Below are 27,940 nucleotides of genomic sequence, written 5' to 3'. Positions count from 1 at the left end.
ACCCACGCATTTTTGTTAAAATGGCTCTTGGAGATATAATTGTGGAATCTTATTATAATACCGACATATATTTTGCATGCAATAGTAAAGATATTATTTTAATGGATAACAAAAACTCATACATATATAACTCTAGTAATTTTTTATTTTATTTGATATAAGATATTATAAATATCTTGTATCTTTTATGATTGTGAGATCAAACAGACAAAAACTTTTATACGAAATCAAACAAACCCTCATACTGAAATCATCCCATGAGATTATGGAGATAAATAAAGAAACACATCCTATGAGACCTAATAAACTTTACGATCGTGAATCAACTCTGATACCGTTTGTAATAATCTTCACTCAATCGTATAGATATTGTTTGCTTTAAATATAAAAAGACTCTCATAACTTTAAAACGCATTTATAAAATTAAGAAGAATTCACATATATATATATATAACCTTAATAACTTTCTCTTCTATTTAATGTGTGATATCACATACTTTTTATGATTAATTGATTAAAAGGGATGGAAAGATCTCAAATTTGTAAAACTAACATCTTCCATTTTTTTAACTTGAAGAGTAGTCAATTTTTTACATGAATACCCTTCAACATTTTCATTATTTATATATGAGTTTTAGCATAACATGTTATTTTTGTAAGAAAAAAATAAAGATATTTTTGTAAGAAAAAAATAAAGATATTTTTGTCCAAAATGAGTTTTTTGGTAAAAAAGAAAAAGAAAAAGAAAAAGTGGGAGATTAGATTTGTAATTTCATGTCTCTTTTGTTCCTATTTTTTTATGATATTTATTGAAAATATACCATTAATACGATGACCACGTTACATTTATAATTAAAGCCTCATTTACTTTATATATAAATATTATTAATTTGTATCATATATATAAGATTCATTGCTTTATATTTTAATATCATTTTTTTTATATATGTTCTCATATGTTTATATTTTTATTAACAATTTAAATTTTATCGTGCATTGTCAACAATCAAAATTTTATAAATATGTAATAGTTGGGGATTCCATATCTTAAAATTTTAGTAATGGAGGTATCTATCTTTTTCACTGTTTGGAAACAAGGAAAGCGACATGCACATTGCAAATGTCATACCATGTTATTCCCAATTAATATTATAAAGTTTTTATTATTTTATGAGACATTATCATCTACGTGCATGACGCTGAGGTTTATAAATATAAACTCCAGTTTGACTTTAATTTTCAAAGTCAAAGGAAAGTTTGAGATTCTGGTACATTTTTGTATAAATTATTGAAAAGTAGTAGAAAAATACGTTTTTATTGTCAAATTATAAAATAAAATAAAAAGAATTTTTAAATTTTAAAAAAATTAAAGATAAAAAAATTTATATATTTTTGTCTTCTTAATATTTATTATAAAATTATTGGATAACCATTTCATGACTTTTTCGTGCCTTGAATCCTCCTGTGTCCTAAATCTATGATGCGACTTTTATATCAATTCTTGAATTGAACTTTGATCATCTCATTTGAAAATTAATCGAAGTTTAATGAGGATAGATAAAACTTTTTATGATATTAGATCATAATTATTTAAATGATCCATCCTTGAATTTGATATCAACGGTATTGCAGTCAAACAATTTTTTTTTTTTTAAAAAAAGAAAAAGTAAAATCGATGCCAAACATGATTTTTGAATGTTTGATTATAAGAAGAAAAAAAAGCAAAACAAAGTGCAAAAAGCCCACTTAAGACTTCCTTGAATGTACAAAGTTTAAGAGAATGGAGAGAAGAAGAAAAAAAAGGTAGGAATGGAGAAAAATAAATTATTATTTTAAATTTAATTTCCCTTTTATGCAAAATTAAAAAAAAAAAAAAAAAAGAATTAGGAGGTGTACCCATTTTTGGTAGTATGTAATTTTGGGTTGGGGATGGGAAAAGAATAATCGGCCATTGGTACGAGAAAAGAATCAGGAGTAGTTGAGAACTTTTTGTCGAAAGGCATGAGAATCAAAGAATGTAATCCATAGGCGGTTGTTCCTTTATATTATACCATGAAATGAAACAATGTAACAGGGGGAATGTTTATAAGGAGATCGTGGGAGAATACAAAGGAGGGTGCTTTTGAGGGATACCAGAAGAAATTCTTTTTACAACCAACATAATGCATCGTACCACATGGTTCGTGTACATGTTGAAGGAAGATCCTCCACTTTGTTTTTGTTTTTTTTTTAAAATATAATATTTTAGATAGGGTAACTAATAAAAATATATTATCTGCTTTTTGTGATATCTTTTTTATATGAAAGATAAGATATATATGTCGTATGTATCATAAATTTATCCTTTTATCAAAATTTTACTTTTTTACAAAAAATAAAAAATAAAAAAATAAATTTGTAGTTAAAAAAGAAAAAAAAACATTTATAAAATAATATCAATATATGTATTATTTAAATATTTTAATTATAAATATCGTTGAATGTAAAAGATTCTTAAAATTCAAAGATTTCTTGAAAAATCGAAAAAGATTTGAAGATTTCTTTTTATTGGAAGACTTCATAATTTATTATTTTTTAAAGAAAACCTTTTTGATCCAAAACTAAGAACTAAATTTATTAAAATGATGTTTTTGTTTCTCTAAACAAAATTAGAGGACATGTTGGAAATTGTTTCCTCAAACTATCAATTTTACAATTTTGTCCATAATTTCCTTATTTGAGAAAATTTGTGTGTACAACACATTTCATTGCATATACTATGTTAGGATATTATATTTATTAAACATCTTTATATTAAATATAATATTCATGGATATCACATCGCATTAAAGATGATATCTTAGGATATGTATTTCTTATCTAATGGGATATGATATTATACTATATATATATATATATATATATATATATAAATGACAAGAAGCTGGACATCTCTAAAAGCATGGGTCCGCCAATGAAAGAGTGAAAGAAAAGGCAAGCAGAGGTATGACGTATTACTTCTTTTTAAAACTAGTATTATGAAGGTTATAATTGAAATAGAACTCCAATCAAACTTCTTAGCAAGATCAAGAGAGGGAAAGTTGAAATGACTAACGTCTTATTTGGCAACTATTTTTTTAAAACAGTTTTTGAAAACATTTTACAAAAACTATTTTTGATATTTTATAGAACAAAATGTCTATTTGATAACTTGAAATATTTTTAATCCATTTTTTATTTTTAAATATGTCTTAAAAATAACTTTTATATATAATGATTTTTTTTAATTATTCTCCATATTTATATAATTATTTTTTAAAATAATCTTAAACAAAAGTGAAAATAATTGAAAACAATTAAAATATATATTTTCTAAAAACACTATATTTTTTTTGTTTTTAAAAACAAAAAATTATTTTTTTATTTTTTTATTGTCAAATGTGTTTTCAATTTTCTTATTTTGGAGAATAAAAAACTATTTTTAAAAACATTAATCAAACAAACCCTCACACCCCTTAAGATAAAGGTAAAAAGGACGCTTACTTTGAAAGAGATGCAATACAAGAGATACTATGACCTTCATAAAAGCCAACAAGAACATGAAATATCATCGTCGAAGACTTCCACAGCACCCATCACCCAAGGCCCATATCACCTACTTGCGAGTTGCGACCTTCAAAACTACACCCACACTCCCATGCTATGCATGACCATCTCCCATGCATGTAACCACGGCCAGCTCGCACCATGGCCTCCATTGCTCTCATAGTGGACACCTCCCACGAGGGTTTTCAAACTGTATACCTGTCTTCCCTTTCTGTCACAAGTTGTTCAATTGATTAGTTTTATTTGGATATCGGGTTTCGTTTGTTTACTAAAAACTCTGTCACGTATAAAACATTTCATGGATTTTAGAATAATTAATATGCTGATATTATTGAGTGCATTTACATTATTCACTCAACACATAATTATACTTTTATTGTCAATCACAAAAGCTTTCTATCTTTTTAGTAATAGTAAGATAATAATAGGTCACTTGGTTCCGTCAATAGAGGAGTATCCCAATGCATATCATTACTACTTCCTAAATTGATATTGGTGAAAGAATCTAATCATTGCTCAAGGCAATCATCTATGAATGATTCCTCTAACATGGGTTGTGTCATATTAGCTCACTAGATCACCATTGTGACGGTATCCAAGGCATACATCAATGAAGGGTGACTAGTAGACTAGCTTTAACTTCAAGTGTAAATCGATCAAAGCCATGGAAGTTGATTTTAGAAATTGTTGCGAAGCTATATAATTGGGAGACTATATTCAAACTGCTATAAAACAATATCCAACACATTTTTCTTTGATGTGTTGATTAGGGTGGTGTGGATCCATCAATGTTACATAGCATTTTTAGTGTATTTTTTCTTAAATAATTGAATGAGGGCCTTCTTTTTTCATCATTAGTCTTTATGGTCCCGTATATAATAGTCCAAACTAAGGAGAATCTTGGGTGAATTTGCTTACTCTTTTAATTATTTTTCCTTTGAATGAAAAACGAACTTGATTGATTGATTCAAAACATTTGCTCCTTGATAGTATTTATCAATCATTTCAAAGTTAGAAGAAAGAAGGAATCACTCAATTTTTTGGATGACACAGTATAATATATATATTTCCCTAGATCAGATATCATACAAATCCTTTTTATATTAATAAATTTTTATTTTGTTTATTTTAGTATCTAATCAAAATTGAAATTTTTTTTATAACTTCATTGAAGAAGTTCTATTTGTTCAATAAATTTCCGTCTCTTTTTTTTTGTTTGTCCACTACTTCTTATATGTAATAAATCTAAAATTATGAAAAACCTAGAAAAAAATCTAAACTAAGAATACTAAAAGTTATGATATTACTAATATTATTTTTCCTACCATTTTTACCACATGCTCGCATGACACGTGGTTAATGAATGTCTCGAAATAATGGGAAGGCTTTGGTCTGAAAACCATTCAAGACGGTAAAGAACTAATTGGCGCTGGCGTGGTTGACTTGGGCTCCGTGATTTGAGAACGGCTCAAACGGGGTCCATCAGTGTTCTGGTGGGCCTATCTTCAGCTGAGCCCAATCTGAGTTTGTGGACTCTGAAACACCTCATGTCTTTGTAGGCTTAACCCAGTTTCTGTCGGCCCAATTTGGGCATAAAACCGGAGCAACCCGTCAATCCAATCTAGCATCCAATCCGATTTCAGTGCAAAAAAATCTGATGGGTTACGTCATTGTTTATGAAGTACAGTACTAATTATGTCGGGTGATATGCACTGATTCCAGATGGGTGCCCATCCGTTGAGATACTAATGAGATACGAATCCACTTTGGCCAAATTAAAATATTGAATCACTGGCATCAATGTCCCAAAACAACGATTCTCCATGCCTAATCTCCATTGCCTCTCAAAATTGGGTACAACCACCGGCCACATCCACATTTTCTCACCTTAATTAATAATTATCACAAGAATCAAGAATTTTAGGGGATGGATAGTAACTATTTTTTAAAAACAGTTTTTTAGAATAGTTTTTAAAAATTATTTTTTGATGTTTTACAGAATAAAAATTTATTTAAAAACCTGAAATATTTTTAACATATTTTTAATATTTTTAAATGTGTTTTAAAAATAATTTTTATATTTAATGTTTTATTTTTATTCTATAATTATTTTTTAAAATAATAATTAGGAAATAAGTGAAAATAATATAAAATAATTAAAAGATATTTTTTTAAAATACTTTATTTTTTTCTTAACAATAGAAAATAGAAAATAATTTTTATTTGTTAAACATGTTTTCTTATTGTTTTTTTTTTAAGAACAAAAAATTGTTCTCGAAGACAATTACTAAATGGGCCCTTGCCTCTTCTTTCCAAAATATTATAGTCCACTTAATAATAAATTATAAAATAAAATAAAATTAAAGAACTAGTGTAATATTTAGTAACTGGTTTTGAAAATAATTTTCCAACTAGAAACAAACAATAAATTACTATTCTTAAAAATTGAAAACAAAGTATTTTTAATAACATCTCTTAGTTATTTTTAGTCTTCTTACTTATTTTCTAAAATCTAAAAAATAATTATATAAATATAAAGAATGATTAAACATAAAAACACTATATATAAAAGATATTTTAAAATATAAAAAATATTTTAAAAATATTTTAAATTTTCAAAAAAAAAATTATTTTACAAAATATCATAAAACAATTTTAAAAAACTATTTAAAAACACTTCTCAAATAAATAAAGCATAAATCATGTCTCCCTCTCCTTTATCAATTTTTCTCACATTGTAAACAAAAGATTGGGAGTCCCAAAGTATATGATTGTTTTTTGTTTTTTTTTAAAATATATTTTTGTCTTGTTTTCTAGATGCCTTGGAGCCAAAAGAATTTGATTCTAAATTCCAAATTTTGACAATTCATGAAATGGGTGAAATTTGAAGAACTTACTGAAGCAGATGGGGCAGATACTGAGAGCTCCACTGGCAATGGCCTATTTGTTTTTTTAGTTTTCGTCTGTGTTCTTGTTTTTTTCCTCCTTCCGCTTTTGTCCTGGAGTAGTAGTGACTGATGAAAAGGGACACCGTTTAGTTTGTTGGGATCAACACAAGATGGCCAAGTAAGCTGGTTTTGGATGATGTCAGCCATCCATAAATGCAGATAAGGTTCTTCTTTTTCCTTCCTTTTGCTATTCTTTTTGTTAATTAATTAATAATTGCAGTGATAATAGTTATAATTAATTAATTAAGGAAATATTGATTACTAATGTGACAATCACAATATAATAGAATCATTTCATTATAATACACATGTTTTGGTTTGAAGTATTAATTATTTGGAAAATTCCAGAACATTAAATTAGTATTTGTTGAAGATGATTCTAGATCATTGAAAATACACAATGAAATATAAATCGTAGATCATTGTGTATGAATAAATTAAATTAGATAAAAAAAATGAGATCACAAAATAAAAGAATATGAATAAGGTTATTGGGGTGCAATAATGCCACTCTTAAACCCGAAGACATGTCATCAAAGATTCAAAATGATGACTTTTAGAATAAATTCGTAGAGTTAGATATCATAAAAGGTTTAACCTATCCTTATTAAACATTAATTGATTTTCAGAAGAGATAATAAAAACCCGATCTTATAACTGGGTCATGGGTACCATTTTTAGAACAAACTTGTAGCATATCATAAAAAATTTGACCCACTCCCATTGAACATCAATTGATTTTCAAATGCGATGGTTGAAGTATGATGTTACAAAGATAAATAGTAATAAAATCGGATTTTGTTAAGAAGATTTAAAATGCATAGATGAAATAATCCGATATGCACAGGATGGCCCCATTGGGGACCTACTTTTAAAAGAAGTTATTGAAGATAGGATGCTTGGCAGCAGGCCAGCCGGCGGTCGTGTGAATAAAAACAAAGGAGAGAACGTGAAAACAAATATAAAGAGGGAGAGGAGGAGGATGAAGAGGGGGTAGGGCAGTATTTGGTTGGTCACGTGGCTAGCTCACCTTGGGTGTCCAAATGTCTAGTCAGTCCATCGTCCTTCTCCGTCAATCTTTCTATTCTCTCAACTCACATTTCTAATATATATATATATATATATATATTTTTTTTTCAAAAATGAAAATCGAAAATAATTGATACATAGATGGAGATGTTGAAAATGATGGAAGCAAAACTGTCGATGGAATCCATCAATGCCGGGGTCCCGCTCTTGTCTGCCAATATCATCTCTCTCACTGTTTTCTCTTTTGTTTCATTGATTCAATCATGATTTCCTTTCTACTCACACTGTGCTGAAACATGTGAGTTCAGAACAGCTGCTTAATTGGAGTTCGTTTATGTTTATATATATAAATATATATATATATATATATATATACATGTGGGATACTCTTGTTTCTGATTGCTTCTTCTTTCATTGTTCTAGGCAGATTGAAGATGGGAGACAAGGTCTAGAGCCGCTGCTGAATTGAATGCATATATAAACAAATCTTTCTTTTTTGGAGTTTATTTGTTTGTAGATACATATATATAGTAGAGGGTAGAGATGGCTGGAATGCTTCCTGGTGTGGAATGTGCTCGAAGGAGACGATTCCACCAGAGTGGAGGGTGCTCGGACTCTCCGACGGTGGCGGTCCACGGCTGCACAAGGCGGTCCTCTTTCTGTCTCTATACAAGCAACCATGAAAACCACCACGCCACTTCAAGCTCTTCTATGGTACTACTATCGGCATAATCAACCTTATCTTTTTCTAAATCTCTATAAATGGGGTGTCGGTTTTTTTTTCTTAGTTATTTCTGAAATTATCTGAAATCAAAAACAGCAAAGAAGCGTATTGAACCAAGCATACAGCGACGAGAAACTGGGAGGCGTGGCGAGAGAAGCCAAGGAAAGATTGGATGAGAGGCTGAGAACCCAAAGAAAATCAGAACCCACAAGGTAATTAACAGACAGAAGAGTTACAATTGTCCGTTCTTATGTGTGTTTAATCATTGTATTTTGATAATTGGATTCAGGAATAAGAGCAAGGAAAGCTTGAGGATAGTAGATGGAAGAGCCATGGTGGTAGGGGAACTGCAGACAGAGGTGTTTGGATCAAAGAGGAGTGGTTCAAAGAGATTCAGCTGGGGCAAGTTGAGCTGGAAGGCCTCAGACCAAGTGGAGTGCGCGATCTGCCTGGAGGGGTTCAAGGCTGGCGAGAGCCTGGTGCACCTGCCCTGCGCTCACCGTTTCCACTCAAGGTGTTTGATGCCATGGCTGGAGACTAATGCCCATTGTCCATGTTGCAGAATGGGGATCTTTGTTTCTTAACCAAATCGTTCAATACTTTTTCTTCTCCTTGATTTCCCCTCTCTCTCTCTCTCAGGAAAGACATTCTTGTAGTTTGTTTGGGTTGGTGAGCAGCAAGTTGTGAGGTTTGTCTAAGAATCTACTATCTCCTGTTGTAATTATTTTCTAAATTTGTAAAAGGTATTCTGGGTTTCAAGCAAGTACACAAGAATAATAATCTTTAATAAACTTACCCTTTCTATGATTAATTTATATGTATATATATTAAACCAACCTGAAAGAGATCAAGATTTTGTACTATCAAATGAAAACTAAGAAGTCTTCTTGCCAAAGGAACTACTTTCCGCAATTGTGGTTAGTCTGAAAGATGATGTACTCATGGAAGAAAATATTAAGAATTGACACTGTTAAATCACAAGAATTTTCAACAGATCACTGCCTTGATTAGACCATTCACCAACTAAGTCTCTAGATGTTAATGAGGTAACCAACGTTTGTTGTCTGCATGCATCAACCAACGCTTCTGAGGGAATCCAAGATAATGATAGCCCAGGCGGAATTATCAGAAATAGAACATCAACAAAGTTAATTATGTTGAATCAGAAAATAGGTGCAGATGTAATTTATTGCATCACCACCTAAAGGTTTAGTCATCTCATCTAAAAATCAATTGATTTTAAGTGCGACTACGTAAATCCCTTTTATGTCATTCAAATCGCACCAAATCCCGCGTCTTAGACTTACTTTTTAAGTTGATGCTAAATTCTAGATGGACAACCTAGGGTATAGGAGCATATTTTTCCTATTCATCAAATCTCAAGCACTTTGCCGTGACCTAACAACAGTAACAAAATTGTAGCCAAGACCTAATCCATTGGAAAGTCACCTTGGATGAAGGACCTACCAACTTGCTTTGGTGGGTGGTGATGGAGGATCAATCTAACATGTGTCCTCAATTTCTATCTGAAATGTTGTGTAGTAGAGATGAATTGATTCTACTGGATGATTACCCACTTGTTCCATAGTAGAAGCAAGTGATGGTAGAGGCACCAGAGATCACTTTCCGTCCATTTCATGTGCCCACCACGGAAATTGAGTACAAATAATGCATCGCTCGTCTATGAGTGGGACCAACAATAAAAAGGATAGGGTATGAGAAACCATGGGGTGTCCTATGGTTTAATCATTCAAAAATGTGTCCATCATCTCTTGTCGGACCAAAGATCATCGATTCTGCTTTTTGAATCACACAGAAGGCTGATGATTGTGCATCTTTTGGGTTTATTTAATGCACTCCATTTTTAGGAGAGGAGAGAGTAGAAGCCTAGCTTTACTAATGTCGCAATATGGACAAAGTGGGTGTGTCATTTTCCCCACTAATATGAGTCATTAGCTACATTGGTCCTTTAATTGATCTTGCTTAGCACGAAACTTCCGATTCTAATATGATATCCACCCGTCAGTGGTCATGGGATGCGCACAAGATATCAAATTGAGTAATTTGATATAAAATGTAATCCTGTCCTAATCAACTTTCTCTATTTTGTGCAAGAATCCATGTAAGAATGCACGCCTAAAACACCCCTTTTCCTCTTAATATTGGCGCAAGGTTTGAATGAAAATTTTGACACAATGAAAGCAAAGTTGGTAGTATATGAGTCTAGCCCATTAACTAAGGCAATGAGACAATGGACACATGGAAACGTCCAAGTTAGATACAATCGAAGTTATTTAGAGTTTATCTAAAATTTTGGTCATTGAATGATGGTATAAATACACAGGATGAAGATACAAACAAATAAAATCAATTATTTTATTTTGAAAATTTTTTATATCATGATCGATGTTTATTTATTAATTAAACATTTTTTTTGTAAATATTTTTAAAAATTTTCTTGTAATCATACAAATGATTATTTTTTAGCTTTTTTAACAATATAAATATTTATATATTCTTTTTCATATAAATGTTTATATATTCTTTTGTAATGAAAAGTTCTTGTTTTATTATAATATTTCTTTTTTGTAATTAAAGCATATATCTTTTTTGGTAGTTTATTAATATTAAAAATGTTTTTATACTCATACGACACATTGTGAAAAACACTATTAGAATCTCTTTTTTTGATTCTTATATAAGTGTTTTTCATAAATAAGCTATAGAAAAAAACATTGTCAGTAAACCATTTTGACGAGAAACACTACCAAATGGATTCTAAAACCTATCACTTTAAATAATTTTTTATGAATAAAATAATATCATATGATCCTAGAGTTTAATTTTATAAGATGTGATTGGATAGTCTTACATAATTGTTTGGATTGAAGGAAGCTCATAGTTTCACATAATTGTTTGGATTGAAGGAAGCTCTACGTTATATGGATGCACAAAACAAGTGATCCTCCGTAGCTAGCTTCTTAGAGGGACTATGACAATTTAGGATAAGGAAATTTGAGGCAACAACAGGTCTATGATGCTCTTAGATGTTTTGGACCGCATGTGTGTTACATTGATGTATTCAACGAGTCTATAGCCTTGGTTGACAAGCCCACATAATCTTTGCAATTGTTGGTCTTCAACAAGGAATTTCTAGTAAACATGAGCCATTAGTTTATGTTGACTACGTTCTTACCTTTTGTACACACCGCCCATCATTCCTATTGATTAAATGGTCCGGTGAAGTCTTTGGATCACAACAACGTGGGCAGTCTATTGTCCGCACTATCGTGAAAAATCCATTGAACCTTATCATTTAGAGGAAGGAGAAGTCATAACAAGGTTTCTATAGGTGAACCTGTAAAGGATCATTATCAAATCTCTACATAACAAAATGACCCATGGACACGTTGCAACACTCTTGGGGACTAAGTGGGGTGGGTACGAGCCTACCACTCATTTTCCCTCGATTGGGAGCCTCACCCATCATCATGCCTCGCGCATGGGCAGGGAACGACTTGGACAACTCTTTAGAGCAAACAACGAACCCTAGCGCGAAATATGCCAAAGAACCGTACAAATGAACCAACACCCTCCTGTTGCCTTAATCCTTGGTGTCGTTGTTTCATTCACATAAACAACTCTCGACAACGAATATCTAGGCTCTCACATCGATAAAGAAAGTAGCAAAATGTGATACTTAGTGTGAATTTCAGAATCTTGTGAATCAACGAATCTTTGAACACAAGTTGCACTTGAAGCCATTAGGTCGAGAGCACACTTGTCTAGGTGTCACACACTTGTCAATGTTCTCCTATTCCATTTTTCTGCTTCCATCTTCTCCCTTTAATACAAATCAAGTTCCCCTTAAAATCTACTCATGCATATACCTTGTCTTCAACCACTCCACCTGCTTCCAACATGTTATGTATTTTCTCATTTTCAACATAGTGTGAGGATACTGACCCAAATACAAGCAAACCCAAAACCAAATCCAAATCCAAGTCAATTTGAAATACAACCTAAATTCATACCAATGTCTCAACAAAAGGAACGTCCCAAAATCAATATTTAGATCTCAAAAAACCAAACTCGAAACGAAAAGAAATATTGTGGAGATAAGATAAAAAATAAATAAATAAAGACTTATCTCATTTTTAAAGCCTTAGGGTGAAGCAAAATGGGTGGCAAGGTAAACTACGTAGTGGATGTGAGAGGAAATGTGAGACATCCATGACAATGAATCTAGTGTGAAGAAGGGATGACCATGAATGATGGTGTGTGGCCACCAATGGGTGCACTGCGAGTGTGAATGTGACAAAAATGAGGTGGAAGGTAGCCACGATTACTAGATCAGTGGTTGCGAAGTGGTTGTTTTGGGTATCAATAGGTATGAGAAGGAATAGAAGAGAGAGAAAGAAATGTAGGGAGAGAGAGAGAGAGAGAGAGAATGAGAAGAAGAAATCGGAAATGGACAACTAGTTTTGAATGAGAGAAAAAAGAAATGTGCAAGAAAGAAAGAAAAAAAAAAAAAAAAGGAAGAAAGGAAAAAGGAAGATGGGACGACAAATGTGGGAAAAATAGGAAGATTGGTCTTTAGGGCTTCTCTTTGAATGAATGGTAGGAATTGCAAGGGCCAAGATTTGATCTAATTAAAATGGGTAAGTATTGAGCCTGAAACTTAGGCTAAAGTCAAAAAGAAATGGATCTAAAAATAAAGATAAAAGGAAAGGACCCAAAAATAAAATAAAATAAGTAATATAAAGAAAAATAAAATAAAAATTAAAAATGAAAATAAATAAATAAAAAATAAAATAAAAATGATTGAAAAGAAAGATTCAGATAAATTCTAGGGTCTACATAAAGGTCTTGATCTCCTAATTAAAACACTTGTTCCATAAGCAAAATGTTTGCACTAATCCATGAATGAATTTATGCAACTTGCATACTAGATGCTCTTGGTTCTTTGTTATGAAAATGTTTGATTGCATCATATAGATGCTACTATTAAGATAATTGTTTAATAATGTTATCTTGATATTCAATTGTCATATCTCATAATTGAGATATGTTTCAATGGATAAGAGTACTTTGATGAATTTGAGAGTGACTACTAATGAAAAGGTTTTTCCATAGTCAAAACACTGTTTCGAACTATAACCTTAGCCACTTAAGTCTCAACCTTTATACCTATGACTTTTATCCCTTCATGTTCTTCTACAAGTTCCCAAATTATGCTATAACTTAAAAATTTTAACTCTTACTTCATAACTCTTTACCATAACTTATCATAATTCACGGGATGTAATCCTCCCACTATCATGAAGTACTTGTGTGTTAAAAGTATCAAGAATGATATGTCTCTATTCCCCTGGATCTAAAGTATATTGTGAAAATGAGGCACTATCTTCTAACATTCCCTAGTTTGTATCACTCTTTACCTTATTCCTTATCATAGTCTTCATAAAAAATCTAGTATTCGTAACAACAAACACTTTTTGACAATTCTAACTATAAAGGTGATAATCCCATGAGATCTTTTTGGATATCCTACAAATTAATATACCTCTTAGGTTAAAGAGGTAAGACGGTCTCCAAGATATATCCCTAAAAGGATGTGGGAAGTGATGAGAAACTAATCATCAATATCATTATGTCTATTAAAGTTTGATTTCTTTTTTCCATTACTTCATTTTGCAATGGAGTCCTTTGTACACACAATTGGAATATAATCCCATCATTCCTAAGGAAAGTATTGAACCTACTAAACACAAAAATCACCACTTCGATCTAATCAAAGGGCCTTCATATGTTTACCTAATAGGTCATCCAATTTTACCTTAAATTCAATGAATTTATCTAAGACATCAAGTTCTTATATACTAGATACACATATCAAAACTTAGAGCATTCATCAATAAAAGTGGTAAAATACTCATATCATCTTTGTATATGAACATTAAAAGGTCCACACATATCCATAGGCATTAGGTCCAAATATTCCTTAGCTTTATATCCTTTAGTAGTAAATCTCCTCTTGCTCATCGTACTTTTTATACGAGATTCAAAGGCTAGAAGTTCTTTTGAAATTAAAAACTACTTGGCAAAATCTAAAAATCTTTAAAAGATTAGAATTCAATGTTTTTATAAATACAATAAGATCAATGACTATAATTGAGCTATTTTTCAAAACCAACAATCTTACACTTTTTTGAAATGGTTGATTGATGTTTGGTTGATCATTCTAATCATGCATATCCTCATCCACTCTACAACAAGAAAGTTGTTTGAATAGAGGGCACAACTACAACCTGCATACAAATGACTGCCCATGGGATTGTCAATGAGGGATATCTAATTTGTCAAACTTAGTATTACTCTAAAAAAAATTAAAGTAAAATGAGGTGGGAACCTATAAATCATCTACCTCCTTTCCTTTGTAAGATGTGTGATTGCTTATCCTATTTTGGATTTAGATATTATCATATTGGAAGAGTTTATGATCGAATAAGAGGCGTTACCCATTTTGTCTTTCAATCTTATCATATTGTAAGAGTTTATCATGATGGAGGCATTATGTTATATTGGAGTTAGGTTAAGTGATGAGAGTATCCAAAAGATTAATGAAGACACAAATCTCTTGAATGTGGAAAAATTTTAAATTAAGATTGAAATAAGGAGTGCATGAGGGAGCTCCAACCTTGTGCTTCACCAAATAAACCACTTATTCATCTATATACTTTTGTGCACACTAAACATATGAATCTTAATTTATATCCTTAAAAACTTCCCTATCAAATGAAATATTAAGAATAAAATTTTAATAAATAAATAAAATTTAAATATCTTATTCTCAAATTTCATTAAAAATAATTTTCTTAATTAATTTTTTAATATCTTTTATTAAGTAACACATGAAAAACATAAATTAGTAAACAAAATTGTAAGCATTTGTAAACAAAAAAATGATCATATTTTTTCTATATACTTTAATACATAAAAACTACAAACATCATCATTTTAAATTTTTTCTTAATTATGACATATTATTGTACTATCACACATGTATTATTATTATTTTTTTAAAAAAGCAACAACAACTTCAATATTTTTATTATTACTTATCATATCATTTTTTTTAGAATTTTGTCTAATAATTTTATGAATTTTCCTTAATTTCTATCTAACCATTTTTTTTTCTCCAAAATTCCTATTTAATATTTATGATATTTTGAATGAAAATAACCCTTAATATAAAATCATAATTTAAAAATATTTTGTCCGCACAAATTTAAACATTGTGGAATTTTCAAAATACATTTTCAAACCATTTTTAAAAGTTAAAAAGTAGGTGAAGTATGAGGGAGAAAATTTTGCCAGGTAAAATTATTAGATTTCTTAAAAGGAGAGATATGAAGTGCAAATACAATAATAAAAACATATATTGGGTTAAGCAAATTTTGAAAATAAAATAAGCAAGCGAACATGTGAAAACGGCGTCGTTTTATCCAGAAATAATTGACGACGGTGACATTTCCCATTTTCATCCTAGTCCACAACGGCTAGTTTCAAGTGACCGTTCAGAGCACCCGAAATTTCAAATTTTTGAACAGTATCTTCACACAATAAACGTACACAAATCGACTTCATCAAGAGGAAAGGAAAATCAAAATAAAAATCGAAATTTACAGAACCCAATTGAATAGCTCTGGCAAATCACAACCAGCATCTACAATCATTGATCAGTCCCTTCATCGGTCCGCAACCAGAAAACAAAGGTTCAAAAATGTACTCATACACACCCACATACTACTCCACTCTTCATGACTCGATCACCTCTCTCTGCAAGACCATCCTTCCCTTCTCCTTCAAGAAGCGGCGGCTGCCAGCGGCCGAGCAGAAGCTATCGAAGCTGCAGTCGGATAATCTGAAATGGCAGCAAGATTCCTTCCATCAAATACTCAAATTGATGGGCCTTTGTAAAGAAGGAATCTTAGCAGAACACGAGGTTTCATCTTTTCGATCTCATTTACTCGAGACCCTTATCGCTTCTCCAGCCGATCAAGAGCAACCTGTGATCTTGAGGGATAAGCTGCTATTTTTGCAGGTAGTTTTTGCTTTTTGGGTTTTGAGATTTTGGGTCTGTTTGTTTCGATGGAAAATATTTTTAAAATCCTTAATTGAGTGCTTTCCTTTGTTCTTTGTTGTAGGAGCTGTTTTACGCAAAATGCATTACGGCGGATGAGTATCATTCTTCGAAGAGGCCTTTGTTACAGAGGCTTGCAGTTCAAGGGGCTGAGATCGAGGCCAGAGACGTAATTGTTGCGAATCAGAAGGAAAATTCAGAAGAGGAGTGGTCAGTCATTGACCTGAGGGATGAACAGTGCTTGCTTAGCAAAGAAAGTTCAAATTCAAAGAGCAAATCGAAACACGGTTCAGCTATAAAGCAGATTAAAGGCGTGGCCTCAGTTTTGAGCTTTACAACGCCTCATAAGAATGTAAAGAACAGGGAAGAAAAGAGCATCATCGGTCCAGTGTCGGAACATTCTGGGCATAATGAGTTGGGGTTGTCTAGAGAAAACCCTTTTTGGAACATCCATTTGAAGGAGAAAGAAAGTGAAACTCGATCCATACTTATGCCAGAAAGCATACCAGTGGAGACAGTGAAGGTTGAAAAGAGCGGTGCCGACAAGGCAAAGAAGAAAGTATTTCGGACTCTGTTTCAGAAGGAAGGCAGTGAAAATGTGCCTGAATCTGAGGAAAAAGTTTCAAAATCGGGGAAGAAGCAATGGGGGTTTGAGGGGTTGAAGAAGTGGAAGAGAAACAACTGGGAAGACGAGACAACTCCATTGCCCCTTAGCGAGAGATCAGATATTGAATCTTATTTGGGACCTTGTCAGCTTGTAGCTAGCCCCATTGGGGAGGGCCCTGATACAAAACAAATAAAGAGGAAGATACATTCTAATGGTTCCTCCTCAGATTTTTTCATCGATAAGGTTTGAACTCTTAAGACTTGTATTCATTTTGTTCCAAGTAAATTAGGACTGTTATCTTCTCAAGCCTGATAATTTTCTCACGTTTGTAGGTGTTGGGGGAGAAAATAAAGAAGGAGCTGTCGCTAATTCAGACGGAACTCAATACCACAAACCACAATCTTCAATTTTCGTAAGGATTTCTCACGGAACCATGACTCAATTTCTATTTATTTAGTGTTTATACGATGGCTACTCAATGTTCCTTTCTATCTTTTGTCATTTGATTTCTCAGGAATGATCAGATTGAAGCAATTTCCACCAAGCTTCCTGTTGACAAAGCAGACCTGAAAAAGTTCTTTCCCAAGTAAGGCAACCATTTTCTTTCTTCTGGTGTAGATGGTTCCTTCACTTAGAGCCAATGTTTGCACATTGAAGTGGGTTAAAAGAACTTCAATTACAGTGAAAATAAGCAGCTAAAATAAGTGTTCACTAATCTTCCCTTGTTTTGTGATGATCATCAAGGTCATGGTGTGATCGGTATGGAGATGTGGTGTTGGATGTGGTGAAAAAGGAATTCAAGGATCACGTGGGAGAGATGGAGAGTATGCGAAATGCTGCCAGAGAGAAGCGTGGCCACTCAACCAGATGGACAACCTTTGAAGATGATGAGAATTGTCACCCAAATCTCTTTGCGCATCAGGATCATTCATTCCAGATGAAGCAAACAAAGCTCGCCCCCTCCAAGGAAGATTACTCCTATATCAGCAACATCGATAGCAGTAACACCAAGTGCTTTGAAAACAATCCCTTCTTTCATGACTACAGTGATGGTAGAGGTGAAAAGCCAAGGTCTGAATTGGGTTTTTACCAGGACCAGAACCAGAACCCCTTCTGGAGTCCAAAGCAAGGATCTTCCGTGATGGGTTAAATATAATAGGGCAGTGCTGGTTTGTTGGCACCGAGAGGCCGCGCTCGGAAGTATGCTTTTATCTTTACTCATTTTCTTGTCATCGCATGAACAATGAAGAACTCTGTTCTTCGACTTATGTAGAATTCCACCTATTACATTTGTAGATGGACCGTTCTATTCCCGGTTGTTTCCCTCAGAATGTGCAGTGAGACTTCGGGGTGTGTTTGGTAGGGAAACGACCATCGTGGGAATGTACGTCTTATTCTTTTTTCTAAATAAAATAGAGTAGGAGGTATTTTATTTTGATTCTCCATGTGCAAGTTATTTTTAAAATATATTCATAAATTTAAAAATTAAGAACTCTTTTAAATGAGTTATTTTTAAAAATAATTTTTTATTTTGATTTTGTAACATAAAATTTAAATTTAATTTATATAATGTAAACTAAATTTAATTCAAATTTTATTAAAAATAGAAAATATTTTTTTGTTACAAATAAATTAAAATATGAATATTAATAATTTAAAATTAATAATTGCTAACAGAAAATTATTCAAAATTAGTAAAGAATAATTTTATTTTTTAAATAAAAATAAACTAAATTTAATTTTTTTCATTATTAATCAATTATATATATTTAGTTTTAAATTATTTTTAAAAATTATTAAATTTATTAAACTTATGGTCATTTTCTTTAGTGAAAAAAAAAATGAAACAATTCTCTCTTTTACTTTGTTTTTAAAAATTATTTCTAAAAAATAACAATCAAATAATAATATAAATTTTTAAAAATAATTTTATTTTTAAATCATATGCCCCAATAGATTCTTATCATTTAGGGAAAAAAACACCCACGCACACTCAAGGATTTTTTTAAAATGAAAATAAGAATTGATTTTAACCATATATAATAATATCATATTTTTTTAATTAAAAATTAAAAATTATTTTAAACCAAATGTTTAGATATTATTGATATTTTTTTTTTCATTTTCATTCCCCTTTTCACTTAACATTTAAATAATGAAAACAAATTATCATTTCAACATTTCATTCCCATATGCATTCAAACAATATAAGAATAGAATGAACTTCTTGTTCAGCATATCAAACACACCCTCAATGTGCGCCAACAAACAAACAATCACCCATTTCCTGCCATGTAAACCTCTCACTGTAACCTTAAGTCTAGTGGCACATGATCTCTAAAAGAACCAGAAAAGCAAATAGGAATGTAGAATGACCATAAATTAATCAGGTTCATGAGGTGTGGGATGCCATCCTAACGTCAAGAGACTATTTAAAGTAATCATGCCATTCACATTTAGCAGGAATAAACCATCTCAATGTGATGAATGGCTTGACGATTTAATAATATTCAGAATTTAAACATGCCGGTACCCTAGTTCTCAGTTTCTTACTTCTGTGAGTCTTGTGTGATTAAGATCAATGCATGTTTTGGTGAGACCAAGGCTGTTGATCCCTTGGAAGCTAATTCTGCAGAATCAAAACATGGCAAAGATCCTACCAAGTATGGAATTTTGAAAATATACGGTTAAAATTCAGATACAAAAATATCTTTTGAGGGAGGTAAATACAACATTTAAAGAGCACATTGCCCCTATTTACATGGATATGTACAATGCTATCAAAGAGAGGGGGTCTCTCCGTTTGAGACAGAACCACCAGTAAGGCCCTCACGAACATCTCCGCGGCATAGTGGGCACACCCTGTGAAGCAAAACCTAATTAGTAAAATTTGAAGAGGAAAAAAAAAAAGGACAAATGCAAGGCAAGTGAGCACTGGACAGGAATGACAATACCCATGTATTTCTTTGAGCCATTTATCAACACATGACATATGATACTCATGGTGGCAGGGAAGAACTCTAATTTTATCACCTTCCTCATACTCAGCCAGACAAATGTAGCACCTGTCAATGACAGTTACATTAAGGTGGTAATATCATGAAATTCTATAATTGAGGGATGTATTGTTACTCACAATCAAATACAAAGTAATGAACTGTAAATTATTAGCTTTCCATGTTTTGTCAAAATATTTCACTTATCAAATAATAGCAACAATAACAAAATGGTTTTCATGCCAAAGATATATAAACTCAAGAATCCTTTTTCTTTCTTTCATTTTTTTTTTTTTTGGAAATAAAGAATTGAAAGAATAATTTTCAAGCATTATTTCATCAATATCATCTTATTTCAATCATATTCTGCTTGTCCTAGTACAAAATATAATTAGAAACTTACTGTGCCACATCCTCCCCACTCTGAGCTGTGTCGGCCTTTTTGTGATTCTTGAGAGGAAAAGAGTCAACAACCGACTCTGGGGCAGGGAGTGATACCATAGACAGTGCCAGTGAGACAGGTTGGCGGTGAATTTCATCCAAGACCTGCATATCAAAAATTTAAAATATACCTCATTACCCAGCTTTAAGGAGCCAAACTCTGCCTTAAGATTTTTTATCAAACATAATACTTAAGATAATGAAAAATTCTCCTTTGAGACAGCCTACAAGAATGTAGTAAACCTAATTTCATCATTATCATGGCAGAGAAAATCAGGAGGAACCAAAAAAAATTCTTACAACTTCCATCAACAAAAAATCAAACGTAATATTGCAGATATACATGATAAAAAAGCAATTGGAAACTGTATTTCTTATAAAGGGTAAATAAATAGAATTCAGGTCAGCACATCCAAAACAGCAATTTAACTTCAAATAGATTGAGGAGGAAACTTTCTTTTCCATGCTCATAACAAAATGTCAAAATAGCCTCTGCAATCAAGAAATATCTAACATCAGTCAATGCTCCCATCTGTTAGCTCACCAGTATTCTAAACATTTCAATGAGAGCCAGTCATATACCACGGCCAAGAGAAATCAGTTTATCCTCTCCATGCATATGTTACTACTCATTTCAGTGGTAAATTCACCAAGCATTTAAGGAGTGTTTCAATGAAAAACCTTGCCTATATTCTAGAAGAGCAAGCAATCACAAATGCAGCAATGGAAATATCACCTAACTATGAAGCCTAAAGCTAAACCACCCAAAAAAAAAAAAAAAACCTCAGTTATAGTCAAGGCAGGTTTCATTGACATCCAGTTGATTAGGTCTACTTGCCTGTACTATATCAAACTCAATAGGCTAAAACAAGAAAGTGATAACCCAAGACATACGCAAGTAGCAGAAAGAGATAAAAGAAATCCAATACAATGTAATTAATTCCATTCTGGTGGAAATCCCAGTTTTTCAATAAAAAATGGAGTACCAGTACTGGATTAATCCACTATCTGTTTTGAAATAATCGTCAGATAACCATATATAGAACTTCAAATGTTGCATATTGCACACAGCCTAATGATTCTGCACAGCCTGATAAAAGTTCCTACAAGATCCAGTATAAAAGTATAAACCTAAGTCCCCAAATCAGTAATTCTGGCAAGAAAATGCTAGCACCAAACTAATGGCTACAGTCAACTCGTTGCACGCTTCTTCAACAATGGGTCAAAACACAGTAACACAAATGGAGACAATAGATAAGGTGCTGAAATCAATTATCTAAAAAAACCAAAGGGCAGCCTTTCAAAGACATGCAGATTCTATCCTAATCAAGGCTAAATATAACAAAAAAGTAAAGGATCATTCCCAAGCTAACTCTCATGCTGATATCTTCAATGCTTTTTTTAACTTTTTATATTGATACTGAAGTAAAAGTCACTAGGACTATTACCAGGGACAAAGTTCATTTACAGGGAGTACAAAAAAAAATAGCTTAACAAAAAAGAAACATTATGTTTAATATAAAAGTTAGTAATTAAACAAATACTGAAAGGAAAACTAGCCAAGAAAAAGGAGCACAACAAAAGTGAGAGAAACCATATAAAACCATGCCAGGTTAAGAGAAAACTACCTCAAATAAGGCTTCAGCTAGCATGACTATTCGGGAGATGCTTGCTCGAGTGCTAGATTCTTCAGCCATCAAGAAGGAATCGCAGGAGCACATACCATCAGGGTGGAGGCCTGTTGGACAAGTAGTAGTTCGCCGACTACTCTCATCAAGCCCACCACGAAGCCTTTCCCATATCTGCAAAGATTCTTGTGGGATGAGTTTATAAAAATTACCCAAGAGCAAGAAAAGAAAGTTAAACCCCTCCAGATATAGCTTCCACTGCCCACACTAGAATACCTAGGTGGACAATCAAAAAGAATATGAAGAAAATTAAACCAAAATTGAAATATAATCACAATGGGAAATAGCGCCTATTCACATTGGTAATGTGCATATAACTAAGGAAGTCAAAATGAAATGAACTGCACATTTTTTCACAAAGCATGCATACAACAAAATTCCACATAATTCTGATTATGAGATGCAAGATGATTTCAAAAGAAAACTATTGAAAGTGTTGATAAAAGAGCTGCTTCATAGTATAAAAAACCACCTCCGATCTTGAGTGCCACCTTCGCTCATTCATGCTGTGGATTCTACTACCCAGGTAGCCAGAGTCACCTCCAACCCCATCTTCAAAGAAATCACCACTGAAATCAAGGAGCCATCTGTCATGAGATCCTAGGTCATCAGTATCATCTGTTGAGAAGACAATGGTTGGGGAATCACTATGCCTTCGAGAACTGCGTCTTGAAAAGGCATCCCAGAACAGTCTTCTACTATTCCTTCTTGCCTCACGGTTACTTACTTCAGCAGTGGTACTAGACAAAATGTTGGAAGAGATGCTCACCACATCAACATGAAGTACACTTCCATCTCTCCGACCTCGCTCCCTATCAGCCCGATCGGAGACCACAATTCCCAGACCTGAAGGTATCGCCTCTTGAATGGATTCATCTCCTTGTGAGTGCAAAGTCACTGGTGAGTCAGTGACAGCAGGAACAGAAACAGAACTAGAATTATCAATGGCTGATACTCCGCTCACATGATTTTCAGCAGATGCCCCATCTGAATATGAAGCTCTATGCTCTGGAGCATGCGAACTGCTTGAATGTATGACCCCTGCACCACTGTTAGACCTATCCTTGTCCATTGAGTTATGAACATTTACAGCACCCATGTTAGCCCTTGCATTTGCAGAGACAGGGTCCAAAGGATGCAGATCCTTAAATGAAGCACTAGCTATATTACTACTTCTCTCCCAATAAGGATCAACTTGACTAGGTTCATCACTTACCAGATGAGGAGGAATCAATTCCTTACTTTCAGATAAGCATTTCCCTCGATTACTTGTTTCGATATTGCTTAAATCATTGATAAAAGAAGTATCTTCCCTTGCTGCGCTACTGCTCTCAGATGAAGTTCCTGTTTCAGTTCTGGTGCTGGTAAATGCAGTCCCAGCACTGGAGGCCAAATGGGATGCCTTTGTTGAGCTTTGTTCGACAGTCACAGGATCATTGTGTTCTATAGCATTCACCAGTAATTCAGCTGGACAATCTTCAATCTTCAGGAAAATAATGTCATCATGTCAGTTTCTTTTGCTAAAATTCAATCACTCTATTTTGATATCACCAAGTTCAAGGTATAAAGACCGAGTAATGACCCCATATACAAATTTTTGGGGAGCCATTAAACTCATTATCTTCAATCTTCAGGAAAATAATGTCATCATGTCAGTTTCCTTTGCTAAAATCCAATCACTCTCTTTTGATATCACCAAGTTCAAGGTATAAAGACTGAGTAATGACCCCATAAAAAAATTTTGGGGAGCCATTAAACTCATAAACACTTCACCCAATAGTGAACAGTAAGCCAGGTTCAAATTTATTCCAGTTAACTGAAGGACCTGTATGCCTGATTTTTTTTTTTTTTTTGTTCAGAACTTTTTGTTTGACAACAGTGCATGACTTGCCTATCAAAGATTAAAATTAGAACTAAAAGATAAAGATAAAAATCTGGTCAATAGAACTTATCCTTCCAACCTTTGAAGATGAAAGATCATCAAGTTATAAGCATCAAAACTTTGACCACATAAATTTTTTTACTAAATAATTTTTCATCTTCATACCAACACAGTCAAAGGCCCAAATTTTTCGCCGCTTCTAGGCATTTCTAATACAATCTCTTATTTACCTATCAAAGGCACAAATTATGTTGGCATTGAAATGTTTGGCAGCCATAAATTTATGATTCTGTTACTTCTTCAAGAAGTGAGCCTGCCAGTGGATACAACCAAAGTTTTACCAAAAGGATGAAAGAAGGTGATCAATCTGTAACACAAGCATCTCAAATAAGAACTCATCCCAAATATAGGATAAGAACTAATTAACACAGAACAGAAACAAACAAATAAAAATGAAGATCAAAAACAAGAAATTAATTAATCTATTAATTAACTAATTGAAAGTAACAAATCTAATACTTCAATGATGAGCTCAACACAATACCCACACCAAGATCCAAGGTCTATAGACACTCTTTCTTACATCTACTTATGGAGGCAACTTGGTGAAATTAAAAAAGAAGAAAAAGAAAGAGAAGAAGAAAGAAAGAAACAGCTTGCTTATTGGTTAATTTAGCAATTTTGTCTACTCAGAAATTCATCTATTGAAGCATAGATATGAAAGGCTTCCCAAAAAGATTCTGTAATTAATGACTGAAAAGAAATTTCATTACCATTAAAAAAGGAAAAAAAAAAAAGTCCACACCTGTAAAGGAAAATCAACAAAACCTAATGTACCATAGTTTTATTGATTTTATTTTATTTTTGTTTCAGAAGTTAAGTGTAACTTTTTCTTCTTTTTTGGTGCATAGCCATAGAATAAGAATGTCAATTCATAAGAAAAACCCTTGACTTCAAACTGACACCACCAAGCCCTACAAAGAGTGAGTGCATTACCATACCAAAAGGGCAATTCTAAAAGTTTCATTTTTTATCAGACCAAGAAAGAAGGTCCCAACATAGAGACAATCCACTATGTTTCGTCACAAGAAATGAAAATAATCTGATAAATATATTAGGTCAGGTCACAACCAAAAATAAAAGAGAAATAAATAATACAAAGCAACATTGAGCATTACTGCTTAACTAATATGAACTCTTTTTAGCACTCTTTCGACTCATGGGGAAGGGATTCTTCCAAGTCCTGTGATTCTTTCATGGAATTGGACAACACAGTTGAGCAGTATGGATGATCCATTTAACCATTTTCCGTACTAGAAAATAATCAACAACTTCATCTCATTACATTTTAAAAAAGAAAAATTAAAATAAATGAAGGGCCTTCTTTGCCAGATGCATAATGGACTGAAAATAAGGAAAGTAGTTCTACCCATGTTGCACACATTTTTTGGTGCCTATTATTATGGTTTTCTTCAAGCTTTCTTGTGATCCCAGTGCTTGTCTGGGCTCTTGATCAAAGTGATCTTAATTAACAAAATAGACACCAACCAAAACCTCCACGGACTAAACTTGCTGAAATATACTAGCATATTCACTTTGTCCTCATTCCTCTTGTTCTAGAAATACTATCCGCTAAGCCAAATGGACAAAATAACATAAGTATTTCAATGTTTGCTTCAAAAGCCCCATAAACAGGTTAAACAGAACAGAATGATTACATGGAAAAGCCAAATTTCAAACCATCAATAAACAATCTACTCCTGCTAATCTGCAAGAATCAGGCCAAAGTACCACACAAACTGCATTCATCATTAATCAAAAGCCTCAACTGGATTTTTTTTTGATAGGTAAGACCAGAAAGTATATATATATATATATATATATATATAAAAATACGTCAAAACAGCATCCCAAAGTATACAAGAGGATGATAATATGAGACACAGAAGCCGATTTACGAACCAATCACATGAAATAGACTTGCACACTATTCTAATAAGCTGCCTGGTTCTTGCACGGCAATTATCTTTGATGCAGAGAGCACAAACGCTTTAACGGGTAAATCTAACTTATTCCGACATGGCTCAACTTGGAAAGTATCTTACACCATGGACGTCCATAACTCCAGCCTCCAGATCTTACGCCTAACAATCCCCCCAAGGCCTAGCCCATGCGTGCACTATGATGTTCATGGATAGCACACTAAAAGAACCTCAGTCCATTTTGCAGGACTTGAGTACAATGAGCCATAGCATAAGCTTCATCCTAACCTGAATTAATCATAGGGTGCTTCAGTACTGTGGTCAAGGAAGATGCTGAGTTACCAAGGCATGTGACTATACAGATGAGATGTCCAGCAGCCCCCTGCATGGGCCTACTTTGCGAACAATCTATCTGGAATTGGCAAGTGAAACCCCTGGTGAATCTTTTTGCTGTTTTAGGATCATGTCAAGCGGAAACCAAAGGGAGTTGCCAGGTGTCCATCTCTATTTCCCCTTTTTGGATCATGTCACATGGAAACCAAAGGAAGTTGCCAGGTATCCTTCCAAAAATGGGTCGCCAACAAAACTTCACAGAGATCAAACGGTTGATTCTGGAGTCCAATAAACAATAAAATCAGTCTAGTTTCTTTTGTCTACTTTACTCAAAGCTTCTTACAAATATCTTCATCTTGGCCCACTTGTACAAGAGTTAATTAAATTAGTAACCCAAGTTTCCCTTACCTTCCATTTGTTTCTAAGAAATAATGAGGGAAAGGGAAACCAAAAGGAAAATGATTACAAATGACTTTCTTTGCATTTTTTTTGGCACTTTCTTCTTCATTCTTTCCTCCCAATAACCAAAGAAAGCCTTAAGACAGACATTTGAATCTTGAAAACAATGAGGGAAACAAAGGGACAATCATGGATATATATTTTAGAAAAAGGTTTCCTTTCTTAGGCTACTTTTCCAAATTTTTTCCTCCCTTTCTCTCATTCTTTCCAAGATTCAAATAGACCTAGAAGTCCCATTTAAAACTCAAGAATTTGGATCAATTAAAGAAGGTAACCACTATTCAAGAAAAACTGATAACAGAATTATCATATTTGATTTCAATATTCCAAAAAATAAATACTGGAAAAAGATTATAGATCATTCAACAAACCCAGAAAACAAAAATTCTAGGAAAACTTCAAAATGGGAGCATTTCGTGACACCCTAAAACTAACTACTTTCGTTGATTTTAGACACCACAAATTAATAATAAAAGAACCCATTCTTGGTGACTGGATGAGTACCTCCATCTGACATTTAAAAATAGTCAAATGACTCAAATCATTCATTTCCAATGGAACAACTAAACACCTACATCCCAAAATAAATCGGAAAAATAAAATAAAAATCTTCTAATCAGGAAGATTAATTATTCAAATGACTCAACAAAATAAGTATTGCATAAATTCAACCCTTCAAAAAGCAATATATATAAAACGTATAAAAGTTCGAGACAATAAATCGTATAATTAATCCCAAATTTGACCCGAAACTTGACCGATCTTGTGCATCGATTAACCAATTTTCATATCACACAGAAACAAATATATCACATGATTGGAAATTGAAATTACTCGACGGATTTAACAAGAAGTCGATAAATTCGAACAGAAACCACCGCAAATAATAACAAAGAAACAAGCAATAGGTAATCTAGGGTTCGAAACTGAATATTCTTGATAAAGACAATCGCGATGATACCTCGGGCTGAGCTCGAGAAGTGGAGCCACCGCAGATAAGAGAGGAGAGCCTGCGGTTGAGTCGTGGCCGAGAAGAACGCGAACCCAGACGACTGCTGCTGGAGCCCATGGGATTTGGGAGTGCGACCCCTGTTTAGAGATGGAGAGAGAAGGAGCGGTG

At 32.9% G+C, this 27,940-nt stretch overlaps 3 protein-coding genes and 1 non-coding gene across 6 annotated transcripts; 3 read left to right on the top strand and 1 right to left on the bottom strand.

Annotated features, from left to right (window-relative positions):
* The first annotated feature begins 7,394 nt into the window (after nucleotides 1–7,394).
* On the top strand, nucleotides 7,395–9,097 carry LOC100241393 (probable E3 ubiquitin-protein ligase RHY1A). Of its 2 annotated transcripts, XM_002266002.4 has the most exons (4): nucleotides 7,395–7,860; nucleotides 7,986–8,276; nucleotides 8,383–8,498; nucleotides 8,576–9,097. In XM_002266002.4, exons 2-4 carry the CDS (start codon nucleotides 8,106–8,108, stop codon nucleotides 8,868–8,870), a joined length of 582 nt encoding a protein of 193 aa, XP_002266038.1. In that variant the 5' UTR covers nucleotides 7,395–7,860; nucleotides 7,986–8,105; the 3' UTR covers nucleotides 8,871–9,097. The 2 variants fall into 2 exon arrangements, with proteins under 2 accessions (XP_002266038.1, XP_010656539.1); XM_010658237.3 differs by having other exon boundaries at nucleotides 7,395–8,276.
* Nucleotides 9,098–11,925: 2,828 nt separating this feature from the next.
* Nucleotides 11,926–12,081, top strand: LOC132254692 (5.8S ribosomal RNA). Its single transcript, XR_009466998.1, has one exon. It is a non-coding gene; the product is annotated as a 5.8S ribosomal RNA (ribosomal RNA).
* A 3,814-nt stretch (nucleotides 12,082–15,895) lies between these two features.
* LOC100263642 (uncharacterized) lies at nucleotides 15,896–18,477 on the top strand. Its single transcript, XM_002265574.4, has 5 exons — nucleotides 15,896–16,393; nucleotides 16,497–17,282; nucleotides 17,372–17,451; nucleotides 17,554–17,625; nucleotides 17,784–18,477. The coding sequence occupies exons 1-5, from the start codon at nucleotides 16,073–16,075 to the stop codon at nucleotides 18,187–18,189; spliced, it is 1,665 nt and encodes a 554-aa protein (XP_002265610.1). The 5' UTR covers nucleotides 15,896–16,072; the 3' UTR covers nucleotides 18,190–18,477.
* A 1,207-nt stretch (nucleotides 18,478–19,684) lies between these two features.
* Nucleotides 19,685–27,893, bottom strand: LOC100263653 (uncharacterized). Of its 2 annotated transcripts, XM_002266397.5 has the most exons (6): nucleotides 27,782–27,893; nucleotides 22,637–23,647; nucleotides 22,105–22,278; nucleotides 20,439–20,581; nucleotides 19,994–20,104; nucleotides 19,685–19,901 (listed from the first exon to the last, which is right to left on the bottom strand). In XM_002266397.5, exons 1-6 carry the CDS (start codon nucleotides 27,887–27,889, stop codon nucleotides 19,820–19,822), a joined length of 1,629 nt encoding a protein of 542 aa, XP_002266433.1. In that variant the 5' UTR covers nucleotides 27,890–27,893; the 3' UTR covers nucleotides 19,685–19,819. The 2 variants fall into 2 exon arrangements, with proteins under 2 accessions (XP_002266433.1, XP_059596642.1); XM_059740659.1 differs by having other exon boundaries at nucleotides 19,685–20,104.
* Nucleotides 27,894–27,940: the final 47 nt, after the last annotated feature.

The sequence above is a fragment of the Vitis vinifera genome, chromosome 11 (assembly GCF_030704535.1).
Source record: "Vitis vinifera cultivar Pinot Noir 40024 chromosome 11, ASM3070453v1".
Taxonomy (NCBI): Eukaryota; Viridiplantae; Streptophyta; class Magnoliopsida; order Vitales; family Vitaceae; genus Vitis; species Vitis vinifera.
Note: the sequence above shows the minus strand (reverse complement) of the source record. Positions and strands in the feature narration are given on the sequence as shown.